Source organism: Melopsittacus undulatus, chromosome 4 (assembly GCF_012275295.1).
Source record: "Melopsittacus undulatus isolate bMelUnd1 chromosome 4, bMelUnd1.mat.Z, whole genome shotgun sequence".
NCBI lineage: Eukaryota > Metazoa > Chordata > Aves > Psittaciformes > Psittaculidae > Melopsittacus > Melopsittacus undulatus.
The window spans coordinates 9,555,862-9,567,197 of NC_047530.1; the positions used below are offsets into that span (position 1 = coordinate 9,555,862).

Consider the following 11,336-nt stretch of genomic DNA (forward strand, 5'->3'; position numbering starts at 1 on the left):
CAGCTTTTCCTGTCATCATGGGAGATGGAAGTGCAAGGAATATCTGGGTCACTGAATGCAGAACCTTGTGACCATACTTCAAAATCCCTTACAGAAATTTGCATTCCTTTAATAAAACAGGGGAAAACTGAGAGGGACATTTTATAGACATGGATTTAGTATACTGCAGATTAAAAAAATAAAATCTGCCACTTAGAAAAAGTGTTTCCACTTTCTCAGAAGCTGCTCCCAGAGAGATTTAATTCTGGGTGGATCTCTCCTTCCTACATTTGCAATGCAAGGAAACCTGAGAAGAAAAGTGCTCTGCCTTCCAGGTGGGTGACAGCAGAAGACACTGAGGAACCACAAAGGAAGGTGTCTGCTCAGATCCTGCTATAGAATGGACAGTCTGTACATATATCCCTGAAATCCCTATCAGTCACAGCATCCACACCAGTTGTATGGCCACTGCTTCACAGATGCCAGAGCAGATGAACCTGCAGAAACCAGCCTAACCTCTGAGCCTGCTCCATCAGTCATGCCTGGCATAAACCTCCAGCCTCCCCCCAGGCAATGTCAATGTTGCTGCTGTGAAGGGAAGCAGTGCTGTCTAGGGTTAGCTGCTTTCTCCTGTGCTGGCAGACTCACTTCCCGTCCTATGGAAAGAAAGAAACTGAGATAAAGACCAGTGGGTGACACAATTGTCACTTCTTTCCATAACCTTGTTAGGGTTGTTACACAGTCAGCTACCACATCTAAAGAGAGAACCAAGGACAGCAAGTTTATGCTCTCCTCCACCCAGCCCAGCTCTCAGAGCACACAGTTCTTGGGGACTCATTTACTGGACGTTTCAGGGGGGGCACCCTTTGTGTTACACAAATCTATCTGGCTACAGAAGCCTACCATCTGCCTCTGTGTTGTACCAACCAAAGTCTGCAAGCACCCTGACAGCAAGGAAGACTAATACTACATTTCTATCTGTTCCACATCATGAGCTGCCCATAAGCAACAACCTGAAGATGCCTATAGCAACTGTATCTCACCTTGTCCTTAAAAAAGATGCAAGTTAAAGAAAGAACAAGAGGATCCATGACAATCCAGTTCCCTCAAAGCACAAGTCATATCCACAGCAACATTTTAAACTTGCTCTGTTTCCTGCATGGCTAAATGCAAGGAACGTTAACAGGTCACATCACAAATACCCAAGTGGTGCCAAAGCCAACATAAAACCATTGACTGGGTCTGTACCAATGTAACAAACTTTTTAAAAGTATTAAAACAGACTGTTTATTACAGCATATGATGTGTTATATTAATTTACACAATGATATATATATATAAAAACAGCCATTGATGATGTACAGTAAATCGGACATCAACGGGAATATTAAAACTACTGATACTCATGCACATGACATGCATATGGGTTTTTTTCTTTTTCAAAAGCAGTTTTACACAATATACTGAAGTTACTAAGCCTTGGTCAGCTGCTCCAACAAGTTACTCTGAACACCACCACCAACCACAGTGGGACTCCCAGGAGACAGGAGCAGAGTGTACTCCAGAGAAGGCGACTTAACTTCAAAGACAAATTGAACAGGAGCACTTTCCTGGTGGGGGGTGGCTGGGGGAGGACAGGGGGTGAGTTTCAAGAATAGAACAAACAAATCAGAAACAAAAGAAAACAAAATAAAACAAACAAACAAACAAAAAAAACCAAGAAGAAACCAGGTGAGGCAGCCAGAGGAAGTTCAAGATGTGGCAACAGGAGCAGCAGAAAGGGACAAGCAATACATGAAGACCACCTGCACTCCCTCCCCCTTATCCCCTAAAAACTTATGATCTTAAGCTGTTGATATCCTGTACAAGACCCAGAACAGGAAAATCTAGGCAAGGGAGATCCATTCCCAGGAACATTAGCCCTATTTCAAAGCCTTCTGACACCATACACTGGAGGCTGTTCACCACTGAAATGGCAGTGTTACCTTTCTTTTGTTTTTATATGAGTATAATGGTCTTTTATTTCCACATAAAAGGCACTAGTATCCACCCAAGTTCTGAAGACAAGTGACATAATTTACCTTAAGTTTTAAATATTTGTATATAAAAAAAAAAGAGAAAAATCTGTAGAAATATATACACAAAAGCACCTTGCTTCAGAAAGCAGAAGCAGATACATTCCACCAAGTCACCTTCACTAGACAGTTGTCATGAGCTTCAGGGAGCCTGACCGAAAGCGGAGGATTTTCTTCTTGAGGTTATGTGAGGCTTTGATTTTAACAAAGGCTTTTGCTGCATTTTCATGCAGCTCTGGCGCCGTGACCGTTTGGATGGGGAGCGTCTGGACAAACTGAGACCAAATGAGGCCCCCGCTTTCATCAGAGTCGCTGGTGGTCGTGCTCTCCCCTACAAACTCCACCTCACTCAGGCTTGACTCACTGTCTCCAAAGCAGTTCGTTGTGTAGTTGCTCTGCTCATCCTCACTCGTGTCCACCACGGTGGAGTGGAACAAGGACTCGCACTCTGCTGAGTACTCTGAGTCGCTGGCCACATAGGCATATGGGCTGACGTAGGGCAGGGGGACTTGTGAGTAGACCCCCACACCATCCCTACGGTTCCTCCTCGCCCTCCGCAGGGCCTCCTCGTAGGAAATCTCCGCCGATGACTTCCACCGGCGGTAGTCAGCCCGCTTGTGTTTAGGCTTGGCCACCACAACCTCTCGGCCATGCCCATGGGATCGGACAGCAGATCTGTGCAGACCAGCCTGCCGACTCTGTAGACCTGACTCTGGCTGCAAGCCACTGCCTCTCTTCCCCCGCGAGGAGGGCTTTTTCAGTTTCTTATTTGTATCCAACTCCTCAGGAAAGCGGCACTTCTTGCCCACTGGCTTGGTTTTCTCCCGCAAGGTCTGAGAACCATTTTCCAGCCCGTTGGAAAGGTGGGGTCTGTGTTTCAGCGTGGAGCTTTTCAAAATCTTGACATTTCGGGTGCCTTTGTGAAGCTTCATGCTTTGCTGCTGGGCTGGGATGTACTGGGCGTTCACCAGCAACCCATCATCCAGGCTCTGGGAGGAAGAGCCCTCGCTTTTGAAATCAAGCGCGGGCCTCTCCTCAACAGCAGGTGATGAGGAGCGAGGTGCCTGCAAGCTGCTCTTCAGTGGGACTTTTTTGGGAGGCTGGCTGACCCTGTTCTCTGGCTGCAACACCACAGGCTTCCCTGGGCTCTCTTTGGGAGATGCTGCAAAGACCTGGCCATTCTCCTTAGGTACGTCCGGGCCCACTGCATTGCGGTTGTCCTCTGGAGGTGCTGGTTTGACGCCCCGTGGTAGGTGCTTGCTCTGAAGTTCACTTGTTGTGCCAGGAAGGAAAGATGCTGGCAAAGGTGCCTTCCTACTCTCCAGCTGCTCACCAACCAGCTCCCTTGGCCTCTGCTTTAATGGGGAAGGTGCAGTGTGGTCCACAGCAGTGCTCCCACCAGAAGACAAACCTGCTTGCTTGGAGCTCTTCAGGTTCATGATGTTACCATGAGGCACCAGCCCTGCAGGCTGCCTGACGCACATGCTTCCATGCCTCAAGATCCCTTTGGTGGGATCGGCATTGAGACTTGTCCTGGGTTTGTTAGTCCTTACCGCATGAGTCTTTTTCTGAACCAGGCTTAAGATGTAACTGTCTATCCTCTTGCTGGTGGAAGGGCATGGCACTGGCCAGGAGCTCTGTGAGATAAAGGCATTGGTGGATTTTCCCAAGTCCGTTTCAGATCCGGCACAAATGTCGCTAATATCACAATCAAACCTCTCCTCTTCTCGCTGGGGGTTTTCAGTCACGGGCAGAAGAAACATGGGACTCTGCACAGCTACTGCATGGAGGGGGCTGGGGTACCGGTAGACATCGTTCCCGTTTTTAGACACCAAATCACACTGGTACTTTGGATGCACATCTGCAACGACATCGAGGGAATTTGAGTGCGGTGTGGACAAAGAGCGACAGACAGAGCCTGCAGGCTGGTCCTCATTCTGGCCTTCCTTATTATAGTCCATCCAGCCTATGAGATCTGAAAGGCATTTTAGAAATGTTTAGAGAGCCTGCCAGGGACAGTTCTGCTATGTTTTTCATGTGCCACCAAGGATGTTGGTCCCATCTACGCATACAATGCCATGTTTTAACTATAGCAGCACTATGCAAATGGCAGAAAACTCGCAACAGGGATGCTATTCAAGCAATATAAAAGCAGCACTATTCTTCTCTGAGACTCTTTCTAACTCTATATAAGACTTCCTCCAATATGACTACATGGTTAAAGAAAATAAAAATCACAACCCTAATGAACATTTACATCGGTTTCAAACCTGTGCCTAGGTTGCTAAGAGCTTCCTGTTTTACTTTCAAGCCACCCATAAGTCTATAAGGGTCTCATGTTTATGTGTTACACAGCCACCTGTAAAACTCACTGCAAGCCTCAGTATGTATGAATTTTATAATTTATTTTGCTAAACTCAAGGACAAACAAAAAATATAGACAAGAGACCAATGATTTTTTTCAGATTATTGACAAATTTCACTTCCAGATTTTATCAAGCATATGGTGGGTCAGAAAATACCCAGACCTAATTGTATTGTTGCTATTATCATCAGAATGATTTTATAGATAGAATAAGGCTCATAATAACAGGTGCCGCTTTTGAGCAGTAAAAGGTTAAAGAATGAGAAACAGGCTCATCTTTCCTCACAAGTACAAAGAATGCAGGTCAATCCAGCTGACATCCTAGCCTTGGCTCTGTAAAGAGAATTCTGTAAGAGAAATCCAGTGTGTTTCAAGATGCATGAGTCAGATTTAATGGCTGACGCACTTACTCAAGAGGTAAGGGACCTTAGGAGCAGAGCTTCAATTGAAACACCCAAGACCTAAGATTATTATTGCCTTGTGTTGCCCTTGTCTTCTTGGTAGGGGTACAATCTAAATTATCCTTCTAGATCACTGTCAGTCCTGTTTTCTACCCTTGGGCTAGAAACTTCAGGCAGGGCATTCATCTTCAAATACTCAGTGCTCATCACTTATCTAAGGCTTATGTCAAAAGAGGTCTCACAGACGTCGCTGAAATGAGCTGATAGAGGTGATGTTCCTGTGTGAGCAGGAGAGGGAGAACGGGGAGTTTAGGAGCATGAACTTCCTCCAGATCATCGCACAGCTTTCTCATGTTTCCTAAATTGTATGTCAGGGTCAGGAAATGTTGACAAAATGTTGACACTTCTTTGAAACATGCCAGCTTGTGAAATTTCATCTCTAAAAGTGAGACAGTATATGAGAATAATGAGAGTTTTAGGGATTTGTGAGGTATACAGAAAAAAATAGCAATGCAGTCAGCTGGAATTCCTTGTGTATGTTTATATGTATGGCCAATGAAGATCACAGACACCTTACAACGGGGAGCATTAAATTACCTCAAGCTGCTCAAAGGATAACTTAGAGGACTTCTCAGCATCTCAGAATGAATGTTTCCCAGGCTGCATTTTCCAACTTCAGAGTTAGAATGACGTGACTTATTTTGCCCTTGATTCACAACAAATCACTATAAGTTAACCTTAAAGAGCAAAATGGAAATTGGAAATACTATGGTTAGAAGCGTCCTCTATAACCCAGAATGAACTAAGGCATTTGAATGTCTGCAACCAATAGGGATTGATCACAAAAGTCCTACTGAAGTGTCCTTTCTGGACAACAGACAGAGGAGGCCTTCCTATTTAACAATCCCACACATTAAGGCTTGTATCTTCAGCCTAGTGTCCAAGAAAAGTCAATAGCTCTTGACCAAAGAGACAAAATATTTTTTCCCTGCTCATGATGTCTCTATTCTCTATAAATGCAGGACACCCCTCAGCATGGTCACCTGGGTGTGGAGGACCATCAGAACTGACAAAGTGACTGCTAAAAGAATATTGACATGCACCCTGATCTCCTAAACTGCCCCTTACTTTGTCACTTTAATTAGGACACTATGAGATATCTTTACTGCTATTTACTAGAAATGCTTTTCTAAAGCATGAGAACTGTAAGAACTCAGCTGACTAACATGTTTATGTGTATAGGTACCACTGCCCTCTACTGGGTAGAGCAGCTGTCATATTTTCATGTTATTTTCAGATGTTTAGTGCCATATTCACATGTAAGACTGGACTAGTAGAGGGCAAACAGTCCTGCCTCATGACCCATGTACATGACAAGCACTGAAATCTTTTCAGAGCATAATACATCAAACGAAAGGAAGAAGGGTTAATCAAACCCAGATACTCCTGAGGCAGTATTTTCAAAGCCAAAGCCACCTCCTGGAGTACGATGTATTCAACCTGCTTTTACTATACCTGCAGATTTAGGGCGTCCATCTGAGATATGCAGTGTTGCCTCCAAAGGGCTGCAAAAGCAAGTGCTAGAATGGCAACTGGATAAACACTCACTGAAGACAGAGTTAGATGAATTTGAGAGAGATCCAGAAGCTCCATCACTCAGCTCATAAAACCCTATAAAAGTAAGAGTTTGGATTTATATTAGTTACATCTACACAAAGTTACCATTTGTGTTCTTAAAAAGGCAGTCAAGCTCATATTTGTGTTGGCTTACACTATTGCAATTAGTAATGGGTATTCATACAACCACACCAAAAAATAGTGCACGATTTAGTAATATCCTTATTGCTATGAAGGATTCTGTTTAAAAGTAAAGCACTTAAAGGTAAAAAAGCAGAACTTTACTTAGCGTATGAAATTTTGAACTCTTTTTTAACCTTTACAGGGGCTGGGGTTTTAACCTCTACAGGGGTTTTCAGATTTCAGCAAAAAGGATCCAGGCTGTGATTGACAGCCTACTCATTTAAGAGTGTATTATACTTCCAAAACAGACTCTCCAGCTATTTGACTACAAAATTTTTCCTAAGTGTTGCACCCAATGATATCCATTATTTTCCTCAAAGTTCTAGAGATAAAAACAGTATTTGAGGATGACAGAAAAGAAGAATAATAGTAAATAATGTGTAGGCCCAGAAAATTTCCTGGTAAACTGGGACTACTCAAGAAAATTATGACATACCATAATCAAAATGTACATTGTACATTTAGGAATAAAGAACGCAGGGCATGCCTACAGAATGGGGATGCATCCTGGAAAACAATAATCCTGGAAAGGACCTAGTCAGCATGGAAAAGCAGCTCAATCAAGCTTAATGATATGGCAAAAAAAACCCTAATGAGATTGTTGGATGTACTAAGAGACTAATGAATAGCAGCAGGGAAATTACTTCAGCAGTCTATACGGCACTAGTAAGAAAGACATTGGAACGGTGTGCCTAGTCCTTGAAGCCAGCATGCTTAAAACAAAGCTAAAAAATTGGAAAGGGGCCACAAAGCTATTTAAGAGCTTGGAAAAATGCCTTGAAACAAATGACTTAATGAACTTGATCTGTTTAGCTCATTAAAAAAAGTCAGAAATTATACTGTGTAGCACCTTGAAAAGGAGAAAAAGCTGGGTACTAAAAAAGACCTTACTTTCTGGGAGAAAAGTGTATAAAAAAATCATGGCTGGAACAAGTCAAATTCAGATTAGAAATTAGCAACGGTTTTAACAATTGCAAGTTGGTGGATTCCCCACTTTTTACTCTCTTCAGAACAAGTCTCGATGCCTCTAGGAAAGGTTCCCCATAGTTAAATACCATTTACTGGCTTCAACACAATTACAATGGGATGAAATCCAATATATGGGGGATCATATTGTTTATGCACCGTTTCTTTCTGGCTGTAAGATCAATTTTGACATCTTCCTCCTGCTGGTGGTGCTTCATCATTTTCCCTGCAGCCTCCTCCCTAATACACAGGACAATCAGAACTTTTTGAATTAATTTGTGAGTGACCTTGAAAAAAACATATCCCAAACACTAAAAGTCTAATTAAGCTCCTCTGAATATGTTGTCTACAAACAACAACCTTTCCAATGGGAGGTGAGTTTTGCTAGTAGATGAACATGCTACAGACATTTACTGTTGTAGTACAGAAAACTACAGCCAGTTTAATTCCAAGTACCAAGGGAGGCTCCATTTTCCTGAATATTTGCCTTACCTGAACTTGGACGACTGTCTGTCTCAAGGTGTTCATCTGTTGTTTTTTCCACATCCAGGCGGAGATCACTTATTTGCTTATCCAGCTCTTGTAACTGATTTAATAGGCCAGCATCCCTCCTCCTTAAGCAGTTCTGGAAACAAGACAAAAACCATCAGCTCCATCAGTGGGGCAGACATGAAGGGGGTACAAAGGCAAATTGGACCCCTCCATCCAGCCCTCTCCATCTCAGCATCGTGGAAATACTTTGACAATAATCCTTTTATTAAAAAAAAACCCAACAAACAAAAAAAGAAATGAAACATAAAACTGAAACAGAACAAAGCCCTGAAATTCTAGACAAATGCTCTGGGTAAATACTTAACTGAAGAATTATGCAGGCACTTCATTGCAGTCTTTTCCAGCCAGTTCTACACAAGGAGCACGCTCCATAATTTACAAAAACCATCACACTTGTGTTGGCAAAGCACTCCTTTGCAGGACCACAGCTGTAACAAAGCTATACCATATGATATGGCCAAACCAGACCTGAGCATGTGAAATGGGCTACCTGGGTGAAAGGGCAATGTAATAGGGGATGTTCATCACCACAGTGATGTTAGTCAAAGATCACATCTGCTCACACAATGAGATGAAACAGCTCTGCCAACAAGTGACTGTAGTGTGGGAACCGCCTTGTTCTGCTGCACATTACAAGCATAGAGTCTACCATACAGACAGCAAGATTCCTAGGGCTGGGATCACAGCCCATTTATTAGCTTTGCCATGCAGCAGGAAGGAAGAGTAATTCTTCCTCTTCACCCATTATAATTGCATAAAATTGCTGTGAGATGAATTTTAAGACTATTTCGGAAGGTAATTTGATGACATAAAATAAGCAATAAGAAATTATTCTGTAAGGCACTCATTAACCCACGGTCAACACAATCAGTTTCCCTGTGTGTATTATAATGTTGCTTATCCATCATCTGTGTAGCTTCATACCCTTTAATTGTTCTGGCTTTGGGGAAAGTGAGGGAAGCAGGAGGAAGGTTTATCTCTTTTTTTTAATAAGTGCATCATTTGATCAGTGCCCAGCGGTGCTCTGATATGCTCATTGCAAAGAGTTTTGATGCTCATAACTGGACTGGTTCTAGACCCATTAAATCCAGGACACCCCTTCCCCTGCGGTGGGCTAGTCCTCGGGCAAAGGGAAAGCAAATGCCAACAGTATTAGCAACACTGTTTTAAGATGTTCAGGCATTTAACACCATCTTCGGAGAACCAAAGGGGCGATCCCAGGTCTTCTCCCACATTTCTGGGGGGACGGGGGAGCTGGCTGGAAGCCAGGCTGGCAGGGGTGGTGGGTTCCAGCGGTAACTCACCGCGCCACCTACTGCCACCAGTGCCCCCTCCTCCTCCTCCGAACACCCCATCTGGTTCCAATCTACAATGTCAAGTGCACAAATTAAAGTGCTACCACAACCCCCGGGTTTTAAGGGGGTTGGGTTGGGTCTTTTTGAGTAATGATCCCCTGGTCCTTCATTACAGCTAGTCGGCACCCAGCCCGTTCTCAGCAGAAAAATCATTTATTCTTATAATTTCGAGAGGGAAATAATCCTAAATTAACTAAACCAAAAGGCTAACAAGAAACAGAAGAGGGGCGAAAAAAGGGGGGGGAGGGGAAGGGGAGAAATAAAGCAAATAAATCACGCAATCCAACTTCTCTCTGGGTGAAAGCAAATGCTGAGCCGTGCACAAAGACCACCAGGCACAGCTGTACGCTATATTCATTGAAAAATGATCTGCCGCTTCATGCCGCTCTCCATCTCTTCCCACACCAGCTACAAAGCGCGTCCTTCAACAAAAGCATCCCTTATTTTCGGGGCCGGATCCTGCCCGTGTCGGGTCTCTCGGTGCCGCGACCCAGGAGCTCGCTCTCAACTTCCATTCAAGGACACGGCAGAGCCTCTCTTGCCTTGAATGGAAGTTGGGCTGCCGGCCTGGCTCTGGAAACCGACGGGGACCTGCGAAGCCACAACCAAAACGTCGGCAAAATCCGGCCGCCACCGATCTGCCACCGCTTCGCCCAAGCCCGCTGCGGCTCGTCCCTGGGCAACGGCTGCTCCCCGCCGCCTCACCTGCACAGTGTGGGCGGGCGGCGGGGACGCGGTACCGGTGTGACAGCGGCATGTGCAGCACCCCTCGGGGAGCGGCCCCGTCCCCGCGCGGGTCACACCGCCTGGAGGGCACCGCGACGAGGCTCGCCTGCCCCGGTGCCCCGCAGCCGCCCCCAGCTCACCAGCTGCCGCCGCAGGAGGAGGATGTTCTCCTCCAGGAACTTCTCCTCCAGGCTGCGCGGCGGCGGCCCCTCGCCCGGCGGCTCCCCTCGCCCGCCCGGCGCCCCGGGCACCGCGGCCGCCGAACGCCGCAGCAGGAGGCTCTTCACCAGCAGCTCCTGCCGCTGCCTCAGGTACTCCAGCTCGCCCAGCCCGGCCAGCGTGGCCTCCAGCCGCTCCCGGGTGCGCTGCCGCTCCGCCTCCGCTTCGCCCTTCTCCCGCCAGCGCGCATCGGGCTCCCGCGGTGCCCCCGCCTGCCCCGCTGCCGCCGCGGCGGCTGCCGCCGGGCTCGCCTTCATCGCAGCGGAGGGGGCGGCCGCCGCTGACAGGCCCTGCCCGCGGGGGGCCAAGCGCCGTTCAGCGCCTCGCTGCCGCCACCGCCGCCGGTCGCGAATGGGCCGCGGGGCGCCCGGCTCCCTCCCCGGCTGCTGCCGCGCCCGCCCACCGCCGCCCCGCGCCCGCCTTCCCTCCCCTCCCTTCTCTCCCCTCCCCGCCCGCCGGCGGCTCCACGCCCGCGGTCTCCTTCCTCCTCCCTCTCCTTCCCCTCCTCCTTCTTTCACCCTGCGCTTCGTCGTCCCCCCGCCGTGCCTGGCCGGGGCAGGAAGGTGGGTACGCGGGCGTGCTACCCACTGACCTCTCCAAAAACTCCAGCCACAACCTCAGCAGCCCCGCACGGCAGAGTCAGGGACCGCCGGCGGCACGCAGAGGTGTCGTGTTGCTTGTACAGCCCGACAAGTCCGAAACGGGGCCATGAATGATGGGTCTGGGGCGGAGGGGAAATCCCGGCATGAAGGAGTAAGGGTGTAAGGAGAGAACAGGGAAAAGTGGAAGCAGAGGAGAACATGGCAGTCCTGGCACCGGGGTGCTGACCGTGGCGTAGGCACAAGGATTAACGTACTAGTAAGGTGTTGCTTCAAAGCCTGTTTGAGTCGACTAGCCA

The 11,336-nt window shown here is 47.0% G+C and overlaps 1 protein-coding gene across 5 annotated transcripts; it reads right to left on the reverse strand.

The window, feature by feature from the left end:
• Positions 1-1,250: 1,250 nt before the first annotated feature.
• DACT1 (dishevelled binding antagonist of beta catenin 1) lies at positions 1,251-10,754 on the reverse strand. 5 transcript variants are annotated; one of them, XM_034062451.1, is made up of 4 exons: positions 10,360-10,754; positions 8,079-8,211; positions 6,429-6,491; positions 1,251-3,915 (listed from the first exon to the last, which is right to left on the reverse strand). In XM_034062451.1, exons 1-4 carry the CDS (start codon positions 10,693-10,695, stop codon positions 2,177-2,179), a joined length of 2,271 nt encoding a protein of 756 aa, XP_033918342.1. In that variant the 5' UTR covers positions 10,696-10,754; the 3' UTR covers positions 1,251-2,176. The 5 variants fall into 5 exon arrangements, with proteins under 5 accessions (XP_033918342.1, XP_033918340.1, XP_033918341.1 ...); XM_034062449.1 differs by having other exon boundaries at positions 1,251-4,029; XM_034062450.1 differs by having other exon boundaries at positions 6,336-6,491.
• Between the last annotated feature and the right edge of the window lie 582 nt (positions 10,755-11,336).